At 42.0% G+C, this 20606-nt stretch overlaps 1 protein-coding gene and 1 pseudogene across 6 annotated transcripts in view; one reads left to right on the top strand and one right to left on the bottom strand.

Moving 5' to 3' along the window:
* Positions 1–4535: 4535 nt before the first annotated feature.
* LOC308239676 (large ribosomal subunit protein uL23-like) lies at positions 4536–5010 on the top strand (annotated as a pseudogene). Its single transcript has one exon. The product of its transcript is annotated as a large ribosomal subunit protein uL23-like (transcript).
* A 3984-nt stretch (positions 5011–8994) lies between these two features.
* The window catches only part of TAF1 (TATA-box binding protein associated factor 1), an 88970-nt gene continuing 77358 nt past the window's right edge, over positions 8995–20606 (bottom strand). For 3 of the 5 annotated variants that reach the window (XM_080652401.1, XM_080652398.1, XM_080652400.1), the window contains exons 35-38: positions 15568–15693; positions 13708–13864; positions 12964–13141; positions 8995–10864 (exon numbers count right to left, since the gene is read on the bottom strand). In XM_080652401.1, the coding sequence (XP_080508527.1) occupies positions 10645–10864; positions 12964–13141; positions 13708–13864; positions 15568–15693 (681 nt within the window). In that variant the 3' untranslated portion in view covers positions 8995–10644. Of the gene's footprint in view, positions 10865–12963; positions 13142–13707; positions 13865–14130; positions 14236–15567; positions 15694–20606 lie in introns of all 5 variants that reach the window. The other 2 variants (XM_080652399.1, XM_080652397.1) reach the window with 1 other exon arrangement.

Below are 20606 nucleotides of genomic sequence, written 5' to 3'. Positions count from 1 at the left end.
AACCATAATTTTTAGGCACTATGACATATTATCTTAATTTGAAAACAATGTCAGAAGTCTAATTATTTTATTTTTATATTTTTTTTAAATATATTTTATTGATATTGCACAGAGAGGAAGGGAGAGGGATAGAGAGCTAGAAACATGGATGAGAGAGAAACATCGATCAGCTGCCTCCTGCACACCTCCCACTGGGGATGTGCCCGCAACCAAGGTACATGCCCTTGACTGGAATCGAACCCGGGACCTTTCAGTGCGCAGGCCGACGCTCTATCCACTGAGCCAAACCGGTTTCGGCTAATTATTTTGTAAATTACGCACATGAGCATTTCTAAACTGTATCTAGGCTCCAAAGCACCGTATTACAGATGGGTGGTAAGCATGTCCCTGGCAAAATGCACAAAGATAGCAAATATTGGAGAACAAAAGAGTTCATGAAAATTCAGTTATTATTTTGTAATGAGTACTGGAGGGAGGAGAACTGAGCAGCATAGCCTTTTTGACCTGTATGGTGAGAAACTATCTTCCAAGTCTTGGGACCCTGTCTATAGCAAGATTTGACACCTAGGGAAAGCTCCAGGCAGTCCTCTTTACACAGCTCCTACTGACATAAAAAAAGCAGCTTAAGTGCTTAAAATTTTATTAATTAGAAGTTTGCATGAAAAAAGACATTGAATTTATATGTTATAAAATGAGGAGCCCTTGAAACTAGAAGTCAATTAACTAAACTGAGATATAAAATGTATATTAATTGAATGGATGTATTACTGTGTAATAACTTCTAAATAATGATTTAAAAAGTCACCATGCTAGGATGGTGTCAAAGAGAAACTTCTGGTTTTATTGTAAGAAATTTCATCTTTCTTTTTTAAGAATTTACATTACATTTTCTGGTAAACAAATTCTGCCCATTTTGATATTTATTGCTCAAAGTTAGGAGAAGCCATACTTATTTGGTGATCTAAGAGTTAAATCTGATAACTTATAATTTAATTTTAAAATAAGAAAAAAGAAATCTTACAATGAAAATATAATATGAGAAGCAAACCTTTTAAAACCCAAAATTTGTATTCTAAACTTGAATTTTGGAAACACATCAAGAAACTTGGAACAAACGCTAAAATATTTAAATTACAAAACTTAGTGCTAAACAAATTCTTATGGCTTTTTCACATCTGCAATACAGTTTGTATTATAGTATTTGGAGCTGTAAATCATACACGGAGCTGTCTAGAGCCTTCAAGTATTTGTTTTATTTTTATTTGTGTCATAAAGTTTATTTTAAATAAAGGAGTGCCAAGTAAACTGAAAGGTTCTGTTTTCTAGCCATCCCAGGATGGTAGATGAAGTCAACGTGTGGTTCTGAAGCTTTCCCCCTCCCTTTACACATTTTCACCTGTAGCAGTGCCACACCCCCAACCAGGGCACTGGCTTTCAGCCAAGGGGATAATATAACTCTGGGTGGGAGTGGAAGCAAATCTGAATGCGGGGAAGAAGATTAATGAGGATAATGGGAGTTCAAAAAGTCTCTCAGGTAATTCTGACAAACCCTCCTCTCTTGAGGATTTCTACTGAGTCGGGAATGCAAAAAGACTAACTGGTATTTGGAATTTAAGGTTTCACTCCCAGGAGTCAGAACAACTTAAATTGGTCTGAACTATGAACTACTGTTTATTCAGAATAGCTAACATTTACTGGGTGTTAGGCACTGTGCTAAGCAATTCATATGGTAAATTTCCTTTATTCTCATTACAACCCTGTCAGATAGCTGAGAAAACAGAACCTTAGTTAACTGCTCAAGGTCTCATACTAAGTTGTGGAAGCCACAGTATGACACTCATGCCTGTATCTGAAACCATCACACTACTTTCTTAAAACACTTGGATCTGAAATGTGAGCTTTTGTTTAAATGTTTTTTTCCTCCACAAAGAGATTCTACTGTAATCTGGGAGTTACAACTGGCATTTAGCAGGTTGGAGTTAGTGGAATGAATTGTAAATTCACCACAAGAGAGTGAAAATGTGCTACCCCAACTTTTTTACTGGAAACTGACAACCCCACCTGTAACTTGCTTTTTTACTGGAAACTGACAATCCCACCTGTAACTATGCTTTTTTTCTTAAGATTTAGAAGTATTTAAATTGGGCTCTATTGTGCCCTGGTCGGGTACTCAGTTGGTTAGAGCAGTGGTCGGAAAACTCATTAGTCAACAGAGCCAAATATCAACAGTACAACGATTGAAATTTCTTTTGAGAGCCGAAAACCAACTTCTGCGCATGGGCCACGAGGTTTCAATCGCACTGTGTGCGCGCGCCCGCACGTGGTATTTTGTGGAAGAGCCACACTCAAGGGGCCAAAGAGCCGCATGTGGCTCGCGAGCCGCAGTTTGCCGACCACTGGGTTAGAGCATCATCCCCATACGCCAAAGTTGTGAGTTCGATCCCTGGTCAGGGCACATACAAAAATCAACCAATGAATGCATAAATAAATAGAACAACAAATTGACGTCTCTCAAATCAATAAAATAAAATTATGCTGTATTATTTGAGACTTAGACACCTTTCAAGAGAGAGTTACTTTAAACCTCTCTTTTAAAATGTGTTTCTTAATGAGTCCAAGAAACACTTGATATTATAAACAATACTTTTTATGTATTTATATTTTTTCCTGGAGGGAGAATTCACAGCTTTTACCATGTTTTCAAAATTGTCCATACCCCTTAAACAGGTTAAGATCTATTATTTTAACCATTGTTTTGACAGATTGAAAGCTGTTTAATAAAGCAGAACAAAGGTAAAAGGTTGAAAATTCCTTATTGATAAGGAATTAATTGGTTTTGAATTTAAGTATTGAGACCTAAGAATTACTTCAATATTGGAGAAACTTCATCAAGTTGTCTAAAACACGGATTGGGTAAGAGGAGACAGATCTATCACTTGGGAGGCTTTAAAAAGTCCTCCTCCCAAACTCTGATGAGCTTCCCCACCACATCTACAAGGTACCCCCTTGAGAATTTAGAAACTTTGTTTGGGGGGAAGAGACAAAGAAACAAAAAGACTGGTTTAAACTCTTGCCTTCGTGGTCATAATATGTGCACTGTGCTGACATTATTTTAAAAATATGCAGGATGTCAAAATTTAGAATAAAGAAATTTAGGGAGTAAATTGTCTAAAATAAACAGCCTCTAATACACTTACTACTGATATACTTTCTTTTGATGTATTTACACAGTTGGTAACAGTGAAGCAAAATATATCTGGCACCCACCCTAGCAATTTTCATTTCTCATTTACAAATTCATTTTCCTTCCTAAGAATTTAACCATTTCTCTAGTTGTGAGCATTTATTTGCTCTTAGTTTTCCAATATAGCTTCCCCCCCTTAAAATATTCCTGATTTCATAAGAGGAAAAAAACACAGGAAGAGTGAATAATTTTGTGATCATTGATAGGACATACACTCCACCTACTAAAATGTAATTTTTTTAATCCTCACATGAAGCTATGTTTTTATTTATTTTAGAGAGAGGGAGAGAAACATCGATGTGAGAGAAAAACATCGATTGGCTGCCTCCTGCATGCACCCTGACCAGGGATCAAACCCGCAACCAGGGTATGTACCCTATTCAGGAATTGAACCCATGACCTTTTGGTGTATAGGACAATGCTCCAACCAACTGAGCCACACTAGCTAGGGCTAAAATGTAATTTAATTTTACTTACTCTATTATTTGACCACTGTTTACATATACAGAGTAGGGCAAAAGTAGGTTTACATTTATATGTAAAACAGTTTATTCTTGTACTGTTATTTACTAATTATTGTATTGTTTTCTATACAAACAACTGTAAAAACCTACTTTTGCCCTACCCTGTATTATAGATAGCTGAGTCAAATTTTTGGTTGATATAAAGTCTTACTTGGACTAAGTGAGAAAGAAACACAGGATATAAACACATATTTTTATTTTATTGTACATCAGGATGAATGGATATTTCTAAAAGTTGTCATATGGAATTGATTGAAAATATTGGATTCCAAGTCCCCAAAATGTGGAAAATCGCAACCTACACAGGCAATATTTAAAAGAAATTATTCTGGAAATCTTACATGTATTTAAACCAATTTGCTGAATTTATAATTTGTATGTTAATTGTCACAGTTTATGTATGATATTGCGCGTTCAATCCCAAGTTGGGGCACGTGTAGGAGTCAACCAATCTCTTTCTCTTTTTCTCTCCCTCTCTCTTCCTCTCATTGTAAAGACAATAGAAAATTGTAATTTTGTATTTCTTCTAAAGAACTTGGCTTACCAAAGGATTATTAATATTGTTGCTATTATTACTTTAATGACTATCATCAGAATTATAGGTGTGCATATTAAAAATGCACATTCCAAGCCCAGGAATTTAAGTTTGTAATAGGCAACCTCTACTCCCATTTTGATGTATAAGAACAGCTGAGGATAACATTAATTTGGAAATGTTGCTTGATCAGTTTCCCAAACTTCTCAAATAAGAATCATTTGGGCTTTTTATGAAGATGGCGCCAAAAGCTAAAAAGGAAGCCCCTGCCCCTCCCAAAGCCGAAGCCAAAGCAAAGGCTTTGAAGGCAAAGAAAGCAGTGTTGAAAGGCATCCACAGCCACAAAAAAAAGAAGATCCGCACGTCACTCCCTTCTGACGGCCAAAGACACTAGGCTCCGGAGGCCGCCTAAATATCCTCGAAACAGCGCACCCAGGAGAAACAAGCTTGACCACTATGCCATCATCAAGTTCCCCCTGACTACCGAGTCAGCCATGAAGAAGATAGAAGACAATAATACACTGGTGTTCATTGTGGATGTCAAGGCCAACAAGCACCAGATCAAACAGGCTATGAAGAAGCTCTATGACACTGATGTGGCCAAGGTCAACACCCTGATTAGGCCTGATGGCGAGAAGAAGGCATATGTTCGACTGGCTCCTGACTATGATGCTTTGGATGTTGCCAACAAAATTGGAATCATCTAAACTGAGTCCAGCTGCCTAATTCTAAATATAAAAATTTTACACTGAAAAAAAAAAAAAAAGATCATTTGGGCCATCTGTGAAGTAGACCACTAGTCTTCTTCCTTAGATGTTCTGATTCAAGAGGGCTGAACTGGGGTCTAGGAAGCAGTATTTTTTAACAAGCACACTAGTTGTTTGCCTTCAGAGTCAGAGAAAACAAGATAAATTATTATATTTAGGCAAATAACTATATATATAAAAGCCTAAGCGACCATTAGGACCAATGACCGGAATGACCGGTTGACCAGTCGCTATGACACGCACTGACCACCAGGGGGCAGACGCTCAATGCAGGAGCTGCCCCCTGGTGGTCAGTGCGCTCTCACAGCCAACCTCCTGTGGCCCCTCCCCAACTGGCCAGCCAACCTCCCACGGCCCCTCCCCCATTGCCAGCCAGCCAACCTCCCGCGGCCCCTCCCCCCTGGCCGGCCAACCTCCCATAGTCCCTCCCCTCAGGCCCAATGAGGGGGGGCTGGCAGGCCAACCTCCTGCGGTCCTTCATGGTCATAATATGTGCACTGTGCCCCCCACCTGCCAACCTCCCACGATCTCTCACCCCTGCCAGCTGGCCAACCTCTTGGGGCCCCTTCCCCCTGGCCAGCTGACCCCCCGATAGGCCACAATCGCTGGCCAGGCTGAGGGACCCCACCTGAGCATGAATTCATGCACCGGGTCTCTAGTCTATAATAACAAAAGCCTAATATGCTAATTAGATGGGACAGCCAAACCACCTTCCAAACGTCTTTCCGGACGAAGCCGAGGCAGCCGCAGCAGCTGTGAGGGCCAAGCCCCTTGCATGAATTTCATGCATCGGGCCTCTAGTTGTACTATAATGCCCAAGAACCTGGAACTGCAAAAGAAGCTTAAACTAACAATGGGGAAAATATGACTGCTTTTACATTGATGTGGAAAAAAGCCAACATTTTAAAAACACAAACCTGAGATTACCTTCTCAAGCTCTGTCCCACTCCCAGTGAAGTTTCCCACTACTTTTAGGATAAAGACAGAACTCCTCATTAGGACCAGAGGCATGGTTTGCCCCCTTCCTACTGCTTATATATATCCAATACCCATCTTTTTGGTCTTAATTTAAAGTTGGTCTTTCTCTACTCCAAGGTTAATAATTCCTCTCTTTGTGCCCCTGCACAAGTTTCCTCATCTGTAAAATGGGAATAATAATACCTATCACAGATGGTTCAAGATTAAATGAGGTCAGCTGGAAGAGCTCTCTGCAAAGGCCGACACAGTGAACGATAGCTATTCGTTATCAAATCAAGCTGTTTCTATTTCCTCACATTCAATTCTTCAACCCACTTGTCATCTGGTTTCTGTACCCACTGTTCCAAAGAAAATAGTTTGGCTCACCAATTGCCAAGTGCAAATGACAAATTTCAACCCTTATCTGACTGACCTTTCTGCAAGTATTGGTACTTGCTGATCACTCCCTCCTTTGGAATTCTCCTTTGGCATCCCTAAACACAGTGTATCTTGGTTTCCTCATACTTCTCTGACTAGTCTTTTAAAGTACCATTTGTGGCCTGGCTGGCGTGGCTCAGTGGTTGCACGTCGACCTGTGAACCAGGAGGTCATGGCTCGATTCCTGGTCAGGGCACATGCCCAGGTTGCGGGCTCGATCCTCAGTGTAGGGTGTGCAGGTGGAAGCTGATCAATGATTCTCTCTCATCATTGATGTTTCTCTCTCTCTCTCCCTTCCTCTCTGAAATCAATAAAAATATATTTAAAAATAATAATTTTTGTGATTCTTTCATTGCTTACCTTTTCAAATTTCTAAAAAATGTTTTAAATTTATCAAAGTAATACGTGCATGATTTCTATGCCAGTGACAGCCACTCAGTAAAGGCTTCCTAGACCAGTGGTCGGCAAACCGCGGCTTGCGAGCCACATGCGGCTCGCGAGCCGTGGTTTGCTGCTCTGTTGACTAATGAGTTTGCCGACCACTGACCTAGACTCTCGATTTTAATAATTACAGGCTGTTGTTGTTCCTTGTGATTAAGCCCCTATCCCAGTGGTCAGCAAACTCATTAGTCAACAGAGCAGCAGTTTGCCGACCACTGTCCTAGACCATTACATTAGCACCCTCACCCCGTACCCTCTCATGTCACTGTTTTTTCTTCACAGTACTTGTCACTCTTATTTACCTGTTTACTGTCAACCTCCCCCACTAAAATTCTTAGCTCTTTGAGAGAAGGGGTTATGTTTTTTAAAAAAATATATTTTATTGATTTTTCACAGAGAGGAAGGGAGAGGGATAGAGTTAGAAACATCGATGAGAGAGAAACATCGATCAGCTGCCTCCTGCACACCCCCTACTGGGGATGTGCCTGCAACCAAGGTACATGCCCTTGATCAGAATCGAACCTGGGACCCTTGAGTCCGCAGGCCGACGCTCTATCCATCGAGCCAAACCGGTTAGGGCTACATTGTCTTTCTTATGCTTTAAAACTCCTTCCTTGGGTTGAGAGATAGCACTCTTCAGGTTTTCCTTCCATTTCTCACCACCCATAAATATTGGTCTTCTACAGGATTCTGTCCTCCATGCTCTTCTGACTCTACACATGCATCCTGGGTGATCTCACCTACTCCCAAGGTTGCACAAACCCTAAATTTTATACCTATCACTAGAGGCTTGTTGCACGAGATTCATGCACTCGGGGGGTCCCTCAGCCCAGCCTGCGCCCTCTCACAGTCCGGGAACCCTCGGGGAGATGTCCGGGGAATCGGGCCTAAGCTGGCAGTCAGACATCACTCTGACAGTCTGGGACCCCTCGCTTCTTACACCTGCCTGCAGCGGAGGTGGGAGAGGCTCCCGCCACTGTCGCTGTGCTCACCAGCCATGAGCCGGCTCAGGGCTTCTGGCTGCGTGGTGCACCCCATGGGAGCGCATTGACCACCAGGGGGCAGCTCCTGCGTTGAGGGTCTGCCCCCTGGTGGTCAGTGCACATCATAGCAACACATCATTCCGCCGTTCGGTCGACTTGCATATTGGCATTTTATTATATAGGATACTTGAAACCTACATGCATTCTATCAGGTTAGCTATTTCTCCACCTTCCACCCTCACCCTGTTCAGAGAATGGCACCACCATTTACCTAGTCACCTAAGTCAGAAACTTAGATTCTGTTTACTTTCCATTATCCAATCAGTCACCAAGATACACTTCTCATTCCCCCTACTGCCAATGCCTCAGCCAGTTTAAGTTTCTGTTATCTCTCCTCCAGCATTGCTCCTCCCCAGTCCACCCATTTTCACACTGCTGCCAGAGTAATCTAAAATGAGGATTTGATCCTGAGCCTTGTAATCACCAAGTTCTCTATATTCCACCCATCCAAAATTACTTGTCCCATGAACAGACCATGTAGTTTCTTGCCCCTAAGCACTGTTCCCTCTGCCTAGAATGCCCTCTTCCCTTCCCTCCTTCCTATTCTTCATAATCCATCTCAAAGGTCTCCTTTTGAAGACTTCCCATTCTTACTCCATAAGCAGTTGGTAATTACTTCCTCTCACCACAGAACCTTGTAAATATGTATCACAATGATCACTTTTTATTACTTATTTACATATCTACCTCTTATTCTAGACCTAAGTTCCCTGCAATTAGAAACTATATTTTACTTCTGTATCAGCATCTAGCAGATTGCTTGATAAAAATAGGTGGGTTGATAAATGTTGAATGTATGAATACCCTGAACCTACTCACTCTCCCAAACCAAAATTCTAAAAGCCACCTTACATTCCTTGTCTTCTTCCACCCCCAAGTGCTAATTGGTCATCAAGTTCTACTCATTCTACCCCCTAAAGATCTCTCAAATTCATCCTGATCCTCCCACCTTAATGCCAAAGCCTTAGTTTGGGCCCCATTACTCATTACTAGAACTAGATTTGCTCCCCTCCAAACCACTCTCCACACTACTGCTTCATTTTTTAAAAAACATTTTTATTACAAAAATAATACATACTTGTAAAAAATTCAAACAATACAGAAATAAAAGCACAGTACCCCACCCAGCATACATACAACCATATATACCCCCTCACCTCCAATCTCATTCCCCAGGTTATCACTGTGAACAGTTTTAGCAAATATCCTTTTAGACCCTTTCCTTTGCATACACAAATATATATAAACACATATAAATATACACACATGATTTTGTCTTTTACAAAAATGGGATCACACTTGTTACATGATTCTTCAATTTCTTTCTTCATTCAATATACAGAAAATTTCTAAAACACAAACCTGATTATATCACTCCACTAGAGCTCCTCATTTCCTTTAAAATTCATATTCATTAGCATCGAAATCAAAGCTCTCAATATGTTTACTGCCCATCTTTCAGTCTCCTCTCTAGCCAATCCAGCATTAAAGGACTGGAACTAAACCACCTTAAATCCTTTCTGGAACAAGGCAGGTACAAACAAACAAACAAACAAACAAACTAGGAACACACTCTGCCATTTCTAGACTTCAGCCTTTTCACTTCATGTTATATTCTGCCTGGACTTTCCCATCTGGCAAGCTCCTACTAATTCTTCAACAATCAGCTTATAAATTACCTCAAGGAAGACTTCCCTGACTTTTTCAGACATGATCACTCCTCTATTTTCTCCTATACTTTATATCTAGCTCTTTAATTGCACTTCTCTCGCTGAACTGTAATGCTTTATTAACATGTTTTGAATTTCACTCCCCTTCCCCCAACTTGATGGTGAGCTCTTTGGGTAAAAGGAATGTGTCTTATTTTGCTTTGCATCCCAAGGATCTGATAGAGTGCTTATGATGAAGCAGGTGTTTAATAACAAATCTGTTGAGAATTTTATGATTCTAGGAACATTTACTGAGTACCTACTATGCACAGAACCATATCCTAAGCATGAAAAGAAACAGAAGACACAGTCTTTGCCCCAAGGAACTTACCATTTTCCTATCATTTCTCGTGGGGGTGGGGAACAGAACACATTTACATGGCAATATATCACTTCTGACATACAGGCTGTTTCAAAGATTTATAATCATTTGCCTCAAAACCCATTTAGGAATAAGGCATTGCATAATCAAATAAATAATAAAATAATGGGCAGTTTGTTCAACAGGTTTATGTTTTCAGTGTGGCATAGAGACCACCAGAAAGAACCCAACTCCCTGTCCCAGCAGGGGGGCTGTCACCTGTTCCAGCCTGCTAGAAAACTGAAATGATACCATGCTTGGAAAATTTCTAATATACCAAGAGGACATAAAGCTATTAGTCCTTTTATAATTTCTCCTCCTTCCCCAGGGAAAAATAATACAAAGAGAAATAAATGAAGTTAAAGGCAGGCACTGAAGGAGGAGGAGATTGCTCTATTTTTATCAGTGGAAGGGGGAAGGAAGTTGCTTGATTTTAATTCAAAGGGTGACACTGCCCCAGGAAGATCAGGAGAGGCGATTAGTTCATTATTATTTACTTACTATTTTTTAAAGGCTAAGGTGTTAATCTGGTGATTTCAGGATGAGACACTGTACAAATATAAACAAATTGAATCACCTAGGCTGGAGAACAGGGAAGGCTGACCAAGGAGGCCCAAAGGAAGCCTCATTCATCAGAGTCCAAGTCACTGTCCCCAGCAATGGAGTGGAAATCCTCACTGTCCTCCTCGTCCTCTGACAGGTGGACCTGGCTTAGCACGCTCGGCCCAGAGCGCTGCTCTTCCTCCTCATCTTCTTCCTCCTCTGATACCTCATACCCACCGATGCTGCTGAAGCTTGTGTCTTGGGTGTTCGACTTGGGATCAGGCTCCTCATAGCTCCCATAACTGAGAAGAGAAACATGTCATCTCTCAAGCTCGGGCATCATCCTCTAGCTGACCAGTCCCGTTCTTGGTGCTACCAAGGGATCAGCCCATCTCATCTCCCATGGACACTAAAATGACTAGTTCTGGACTGTTCTACAGGTCCCTAAGAGAAAAGTGATCCTGATCAAAAACGTCAACTTGCCAACTGCATATACACAAGAACCTGAATGAAAGAAACTCCCCTATGCCTGAACAACACACTGCCAGCTTATGTGACCATAAATGCTCTGATAGCCTCATAGTTTCATCTACCACTTATTGCTTCACTCATATACATTTCCAATTAATCAACAGTCCTAAAGATTCTACCTCTTCAATATATCTTGTCTTTATTCCCTTTTTCCCATCCCTACTCTGCATGCCTTGCCTTAATCCTTTGTTATCTCTGGCCATCACCACTGAAATCAGTCTTTATGCCTCTAGTCTTACTCTCCATTTAATTACACTTCTGCCAGAGTGTGCTTTATTTTTTGTTTGTTTGTTTATTCTTAATTTTACTTTTTTTAAAAATCACATAAATAATGCACGTTCACTGGTTTAAAAAAAATTAGAATACACAACCAGAAAAAAAGAAGAAAAAATCACCAATAACTCCACTACCCAGAGGTAATCTTTTGGTATATGATCTTCCAATTTTTTTTTTCTATGCACTTCACTTAAATGTTTAAACATTTTTTATTTACAAAATTAGAATACTCTATATACTCTTTAGGAATCTGCTTTTTTCACTAATGATTATAATGAACATCTTTATAAACATACATCTACAGAATCATTTTTATAGATGCAAGGTATTCCACTGTATGGCTGTGACATGATTTATTTAACAGTCTCTCACTAAGACATTTAAGCTGTCTCTAATTTTCCCACTATTAGAAACAATGCTGTGATAAACATCCTTGTACAAACATCCTGATGAAGGTGTTTTATTATTCCCATAGCATTTCCTAGACATTAAATTTTGGGGCCAAAATGGATGCATACTTTCAAAATTTTTTATTTCTGATTCAGCTCAGTTTCCTTCTCTAACCAGCTTCCCTATCCCACTTCTCCCCAAGTCCCAGAAAAATCCTGTGGTTGCCTATCACAGAACTTTTCATGTCAGTCATCTGTTGACCTGTTTTAGGTTCCCCATGAACTCCACAGAGGAAGGGATCACATAGTAGTGACCTTTGTACTTGTGACAAATATTTGCTAAATGAATAAATTAAGACTCTACCGGCTTCCTGGCTACCTCTGGCTAGATGTATAATGTCCAAACACAAATTAATTTTTTCCTCCTTTCCCACCCCACCTTATGCCTGTTCTTCCTCTTTCCCATCTCAGTGACATTCCCATTCATTATATACCTGATCTCCTAAATCCAGCCCATCTACCCTCTAAATAGCTCTTGAATATGTCCCTTCCTCGCCCGTCTCTAACAGATCCTAGTTGAGATCCTTATCATTGTCATAGTTATTTAATACACAAAGTTGATGTTACTTCCTTTTCTATAAATAATTCCCATTACACCAAATCCAAATGTTTTAGCAAGCCATTTAAGGTCTCCTGCAATATAAAATGTTGCTACTTTTAGAGCCGTATCTCCCAACAATCTCCCTTCACTCTGGAACATACTTTGTTACATTTCTGTGCCTTTGAACATTGCTAAGGATCTCCTCACCTGCTGCGACTTATCTATTTAGTAGACTATTATTCATCTTGTAAGGCCCAGTTCAAATGTTCCCTGTCTGTTAAACTTTCCCTGATTACTTCCAAGCAGGGTGAGACACCTCCTCCTCACTGGTAACTTGACACTTTGTACTTAAATTATGTTATAGCACTTTTCAGATTGTATTTATAATGATTTTGTTTGTATCAGTCTCTTCCACTAGACTGTGAGCTCCTCAAGGGCAGGATAAATCTTGCTCCTCTGTGTATTCCCAAGGGCCTACCACAGTGCCTGGCCCTTGCAGGCGCTCAGGAAATGTTTGATGGATGAAAGTAATCTGACGCTGGGCCCTTTGACATCATAGCTGGGCACTGATGCCACAGCCCTGTAGAATGTTGCTGTCGATTACCTGATGTTGCTATCCTCCAAACCATGAGAAGCCTCCCCACCGTCTCCCTCATAGGACATCATGCTTTCTTCATTTTCCATGCCCATCCTTGTGTTCTCCTGAAGCATGCGGGGCTGTTTGGGTATTATCCCACCAGATCCCACATCAGAGTCACTTCCACTTTCACTCAGTTGGATAGCTGTGAAAAGAGATTCTGAGATAAGCTTGACAGAATTAACATCTTTGGCTTGATCTTCTAAAACTAGTTACCCCACACATTTATATAGGCATCTTGCCTGGACTTCTCACTTCACCTAGGGTCAACAATGGCAAGATCTGTAGTTTAGAAACTGAATCCAAATAACCTTTTCTTTTTTCCATCTCAGTCCAATCTATCTGTTTTACTCGACTTTTTCTCCTATACTTTTCTCTTGCCATTGCCACTGACCCACAAAACATCTCAAAATGGGATCTTTTTTCTTAATTTTCCTTCCCTATTGCTACATATAACACTTCTTTTCTGTTTTTATCAAGTATTCAAATAAAAGGTGCTACTTAGGCACTGTCATCTTTTGTATCTCCTGTGTTTTATTTCTTCACTTCCTCTAAGGCTAATGAGTTTGATCAGCATACAACTGAGTGCTCTGTACTCTGAGGTTTATTAGAACTTCATTAAAAGAGCATATGTGGCCAAGAGCTTCCTATTCAGTCCTAAGGGTGCTATGGTGAGCTACCCAGTTACAGAAGCAAAGGAGCAAGACTTACCAGAGAAAGGATTATCTCCTTCTTCATCACTCCCAGCATCTTCCTCATCATCTTCTCCTTCAGACATAAGCAAATCCTCATACAGGACACTGGCTTGAGGCTGTTGCACGATTCCTTCCTCTTCATCTGCAAGATCACCATCTGCATCTTCACCTTCCTGAATAGGACCAGTTGGGGGGTCAAAATCCAATTAATCACCCAAGTAAGAGACCAGACGCCATCAGCCCCCCCTAGCTGCCTCACAAGAAATCAAGTAATTTTAGTAGCTAGACTTGTTTAGCTGGTTCCAAGGATTAAAGTCAGACTGAGACTCACTATGGAGACTCTCTGATATTGCCTTGGGATTTGGCCTGCCCTCTACTGGTTGGGCTCCTAGCATATAAAGGTATAATATAACCATAATCTTTCTGTAAGCATACTCACTGGGGCTGGAGTCTTAGGTTTCCCATCCTCCTCCTCATCATCATCATACCCTTCAATATCTACATCAGAGTCTTCCTCGCCCAGCCTACCTCGGCCCTGGCGCATCTGAGTAAGGAACACAAATAGCACATCATTGAGGGACGTGCCTGTAGGAGGAGTTAATGAGGGCTCTCACCCTGGATGGATGCTCCTCCCTGATATCCTAGCCAACCCCACAGCTAGTGGGGGCTGTTAACACAGCTCAAGACATATGCATTTCCCCCCATTCATTCTTTGGAAATCACAGATAGGGTAAAAAGACAAAGAACAGGAAGGTCCTTGGTCTACTTTTACTATATCATCAAAAAGAGACTCTTCCATTCTAATCCAAACTTTCCTTAGCTTGAGTTGAACTCGTTGAGATAGAAAAAAATCCTTTTGGGTTTTGCACTCTCCAGTAGAACCCTGACTGAGACCAACTGATAGGATTTCTGGCTTCAGATCAGAAGTATCTTCTGCCCTGGCCAATTTGCTCAGTGGTTAGTGTCGGCCCATGGACCGAAGGGTCTCTGGTTTGATTCCTGGTCAAGGGCACGTGCCTTAGTTGCAGGTTCTATGCCCGACCTCGGTCAAGCAGGAGGTAACCAATTAATGTGTCTCTGATGTTGGTTTTTTTTCTCTCCCCCTCCTCCCTCCCTTCTACTCTCTCTCTAAAACTCAATGAAAAAAAATATCCTCAGGTTAAGATTTTTAAAAATTAATAAAAATAAAGAAGTATCTTCTGATACCACTAGAAATGGCCAATTTTAAAAATTTAATCTATTTTCATAATTCATTTTAATTTAGATTATAGCATACTTACAGTAGAGTAGCAGAGCAATTATTTTGAACTCTGTCTCTCAATACAGCTGCTCTTTTTAGTCACCTGTCAGGTTGCTCTGATGTATCATATACTTTTGACACTTGTGCCTTCCCTGAAGTTCTGCTGTGCCTGACTCTGCCCATGGGGACAGACAGTAGAGAGTAATTTTGGTGGATAGACTTATTTATCTAGTTTGAAGGATTAAAGTCAGACTGGGACTCACTATGGAGACTCTCTGATATTGCCTTGGGATTTGGCCTGCCCTGTACTGGTGGGGCTCCTATATCATATAAAGGTATAATGTAACCATAGCTTTCCATAAGCATACTCACTGGGGCTGGAGTCTTAGGTTTCCCCTCCTCCTCCTCCTCAACATTATACCCTTCAATATCTACATCAGGGTCTTCCTCACACAGCCTACCTCAGCCCTGGAGCATCATGCGACCTACCACCTTCCCACCTTGAAAGCACATTCTTAACCTGCATTCCCAGGGCCAAGGAGCTCAATTATCTTTGACACGTGTCATATATCACCACCACCACCCCCCACACTGAACTATACTACCAATCTCACAAAGAGAAAAAGAATATCCTACCTGTATCACCTGCTTTTCTGGAGTGGTAGTGGGAATATCCAGGACAGACATACTGCTCTCATCTTGAAATACAGAGGCATCTCGAGACATACTGAGAGATGTGTTGGTATCATATAAATCAGGTGGCTGTGGCACAAATCATATAACTTAGCTTCTATTTAGGAAAGGGAGTAAGAACTACAGAGAATTGCCCTTTAGAGCACTTACTGAAGAAAGAGGTCATGCAGACCAATCCATTTATTGAGAAAACACAGCTTGAAACAATTTTATCAACAGGTTTTGGGGAATCTTACAAATGTTACTCTTTCTAGTAAAGAGGCATCTAATGTGTATGCTCATTAGATGCCTGAAGCAGAAAGTATCAAAGTTATGGGACAATTCTATGTCCTCACAGCCTTTCTGATCAACAACCTAGTTTCTTCTAAGCCTTGCCTTATGGTTTTTAGGCCCAGGGCTTCATACCAGTGCTATTTTGATTCATTCAGAGATATCTAATAGGAAATGGGATTAAGAAATTTCAATACAAATAAGAGCTCATCTGAGAATGCTATGAGGCAAAATGGTGTGAAAAATCATGAACTTTGAAGTAAACTGCCCTGGGTTTGAGTCCTGGCTCCATCACTTGCTAAGTAACTTTAACAAATTACTCAATCTCTCTAAATCTTGGTTTCCTCAATTGTAAAACATGGTTGTTGGGAGATTTAAGAGATATGTATAAGCTCCTTACCCAATGCCTGGTATTCAATAAATTATAGGTACCTTCTTCCTTCTCCTGAAGAGAACAAGGATTTAGCAAATAGACTTATTCAGTGACAATAGGGCAGGAAGGACTAATAAAGAACAGACTGGAGAAATAGGAAAGAGTTCTCTGAGGGTAAAAATATTACGCTATTAAAAAATCATTTTTTCAAAGACTAGTTAATAAAATAAAGTACTTGTAATATAATGTGAAGTGAAAACAACAAAAGCCAAAACCATCTTGACCAATTTCATTTTAAAAGTTTGTCCATAGGCCTGGTTCGTGTTGCTCAGTGGTTGAGTGTCATCCATGAACCAAGAGGTCACCGGTTCAATTCATGGTCAGGGCACATGCCCAGCTTATGGGCTGGATCCCCAAATAGGGGGTGTGCAGGAGGCAGCTGATCCATGTTTCTCTCTCAACGATGTTTCTATCTCTCTATCCCTCTCCCTTCCTCTCTAAAATCAATAAAAACATTTTTTTTAAAGTTATCTATAGCCCTAGCCAGTTTGGCTCAGTGGATAGAGTGTCGGCCTGCAGACCGAAGGGTCCCGGGTTCCATTCCAGTCAAGGGCATGTACCTCGGTTGCGGGTTCCTTAGAGGCCCAGGCCCTGGTCAGGGCATGTGCAGGAGGCAACAAATCAATGTGTTTCTCTCACATCAATGTTCTCTGTGCCTTTCCCTCTCTTCCACTCTCCCTAAAAATCAATGGAAAAATATCCTCAGGTGAGGGTTTAAAAAAAATGTTTGTCTATAAACACACACAAGTGCATTTACACACATATATCACAGATTTGAAAGAAACACACCAAAATGTGCACAGTGGTTAGCTCTGAGTAGTGAACTTTATTTTAGGGAACTTATTTCTTCTTTGTATTTTCTAATTTTTCCCCAATGAACATGTTAATTTTATTTAAAAAACCAACATGTTACTTTGTGGTGGTTGTTTTTTTTAACAAGCAAGGCTGACTGAGAAGAGGGTTTTGGAGGAAGGTAGGCCAAACAGAATTTAAAGGATTACAGAGCAGATAAACTAATTATGGAACAGAAGAGAAAATCAAGAAATGAAAGGCTCTGTGGGAAACTGCAAAGTAAGCAGTTTTAAATAAAGCATTAAGCTGAATGTATGATGCAATACAAGCTAGGCAGAAATGGCTGAGTGAAAATAAATTGACTATCATCATTTAGAGCTGGAAGTAAAGTATGATTACTACAGCCATAATTGTATTATAACAGATTAAACTTATGCAACACTCTAATAATATTTGGGTTTGAGAGTAGTAATGAGTAAGGACAATCACTCATGTGCATCTTCCTCAGGTTAAGAGGTAATGAACTGGGCTTATTATTTTAAAACTAGTGGCCCGGTGCATGAAATTCATGCACATTAAAAGGGGATTAATTAGAGGAAATAATTTAATATTGCTATTTGCCCTTTCTCTATAATAGAAGTGTCAGAAATGAAAGAAAATTAGTAAAATGTATATGAAAACCTTCCTCCAGTCAGAGTCTGGGGCGCACCAGAGTCCCGCCCACCCACATGCGCCTCAAAATCACGTGAGACCCATTTGGCCGGTCTCCGCCCCCATTGGGCTAGATCCAGACCTGGCCAGTCCCACCCCCGTCAAGCCCCGCCGGGCAGGGGACATAGCCTCAGGTCCCCTGGCCCAGCGCCAGGATGGGGGGCATGGCCTGAGGTCCCCCAGCCCAGACCAGGGCAGGGGGCGTGCCTTGAGGTCCCCTGTCAAGCCCCACCAGGTGGGGGACAGGGCCTGAGATCCCCTGTCAAGCCCCACTGGGTGGGGAGCATGGCCTGAGGTCCCCCATCAAGCCTCGCCAGGCAGGGGGGCACAGCCTCAAGTCCCCTGTCAAGCCCCACCGGCAGGGGGGTGTGCCTCAGGTCCCCCGTGAAGCCCCACTGGGGGGGGGGTGCGGCCTGAGGTCCCCTGTCAAGCCCCACCAGGCAGGGGGGCGCAGCCTCAGGTCCCCTGGCCCGGTGCTGGGGTGGGGGGTGCGGCGTGAGGCCCGGCCTGGTGCTGGGGTGCGGGGAGCAGCCTGAGGTCCCCTAGCCCAGCACCAGGTCGGGAAGCGCACCTAGAGGTCCCCATCAAGCCCCACCAGGCAGGGGGCGTGGCCGCAGGTCTCCCGGCCTGGCGCCAGGGGAGAGGGCAAGGCCTAAGGTCCCCATCAAGCCCCACTGAGTTGGGGGCGTGGCCTGAGGTCCCTCGGCCTGGTGCCAAGGCAGGAGGCGCGGCCTGAGGTGCCCTGTCAAGCCCAGCCAGGCAGGGGGGTGCAGCCTCAGGTCCCGTGGCCTGGTGCTAGGGCGGGGGGCACAGCCTGAGGTCCCCTGGCCTGGCACTGGGGTGGGGGGAGCAGCCTGAGGTCCCCTAGCCCAGCACCAGGACAGGAAGCACACCTTGAGGTCCCCCATCAAGCCCCGCCAGGCGGGGGGCATGGCCTCTGGTCCCCTGGCCTGGCGCTGGGGTGGGGGGTGTGGCCTGAGGCCCCCCAGCCTGATGCCAGGGTGGGGAGCGTGGCCTGAGGTCCCCTGTCAAGCCCTACGGGGCGGGAGAGGGCACAGCTTCAGGTTCCTGCTGATTGCTCATTAAGGCTCCTTATGGGAACTTGGCTTCAGCTGTGGGTGCAACCATCTTTGTGATGGAGTGATAGTCAATTAGCATATTCTCTCTTTATTAGATAGGATTTGTATATATGAGTAAAGGCAATGATGAGAGGGTGAACTGGAATAATGAAGAGGAACTATCCATACCCTGTTCTTCATAGAAGACCCTCTAATTGCACCAAACTACAGCTACTGCTCAGGAGGGAGAATAGTTGCCAGGTTTTCTTTGCCATTTGAGATAGCGTGGGAGGGGTAGAGAAGAAAGGAAGACTTTCAGGTCTAAGGCTCTGACTCAACAAAGAACTAGGCTCATGCTGTCATACACTAGGCAAACCATGTGCCACTTTGTGGCTAGAATGTCCTGGGGAAGGATGGCTAAAACCCAGGCTTTAACTTACCAGAAAACACCTGTGGAAGCTGTAGGCCTATTAGCAAATAAGGCCTTCCTGGGCAACATCACTCACCCAAGCCCCCTTGACCCAATCTGCCCAACACACTTCAAAAGCCATTTTTTGTTCTGGGCCTGGAAGAAATATCTTAGGAGTCTTTATACATGGCCCCTCAGTAACCTATGTTTTGGAATGAAAGAGAGAGTAAAAGATAGATAGGACAATTGCATTAATGAGATATAGACCGCAATAATCCAACAGAAATCATTTAGGTTGCATTATCAGTAATTAGCAAAACCTGAGTAGAATGAAAGAAGTTTTTCAATGGGAATTGAGAAAATTTTGCATTAAAGTATTTGGTTAGCCCAGCCAGCGTGGCTCAGTGGTTGAATTTCGACCTATGAACCAGGAGGTCAACGGTTCGATTCCTGGTCAGGGCACATGCCTGGGTTATAGGCTTGGTCCCCAGTGGGGGGCGTGCAGGAGGTAGCCAATCAATGATTCTCTGTCATCATTGGTGTTTCTATCTATCTCTCCCTTTCCCTTCCTCTCTGAAATCAATAAAAATTATTTAAAAAATAAATTTGGTTAAATTTGAAAGGGCCTTTGAAAACTTTTGTAAAGATAAGAAAATAAACATTTACTGAATGTTTACTTAATGTGCCAGGCTAAAATTAATTCATTTCATATTTATAATAATCTGGAAAAGTACATTATAGAGAAAAGGAAACTGAGTTAGGAGATTAAGTTAACTTCCCAAGTTCACAAAGCTAAAAAGTAGCAGAGCTAAGATTCAAACCCAGGCCTACTTTATGCCAAACTGCATGTACTTTCCACTTTACCCCTTAGTGCATCCAATATAGTAAGCAAGCTATATTCTGGGTAACTTCTATTCTTCAAATATGTCATCTCTCTAAGAGTATAGTATTGATGAAATATACTCATTATATTCAAGGGTAAGAACACAATCACTAAAATTTCTTATAATCCTACTCTCTAGTCTTTGGGCTTATAAATTTAAGATGATAAATATTACCTGTCTCATTTATGAAGAGTGGGAATCAATGTAGGAAAATGGGTGACATCTGAGCTACACTAAGATACTTTTGAAGGAATGAGTAATCAGGCATATAAAAGACATAGGAACAATGTGGCCCACATTTATAACTGAGAAGTCTATACTCTAGGGACGTGCCAGAGCCCCAATTCATAGGTAAGGGAGCTCCAGAGACTCAAGAGGAAGGCCTCTGGCCACAGTAGTCAGGAATCTGGTATTCCTTAATACTG

This window comes from Plecotus auritus (assembly GCF_963455305.1).
Source record: "Plecotus auritus genome assembly, chromosome: X".
NCBI lineage: Eukaryota > Metazoa > Chordata > Mammalia > Chiroptera > Vespertilionidae > Plecotus > Plecotus auritus.
The sequence above is the reverse complement of the archived record's forward strand: the minus strand, read 5'-3'. Positions and strand labels throughout refer to the sequence as shown.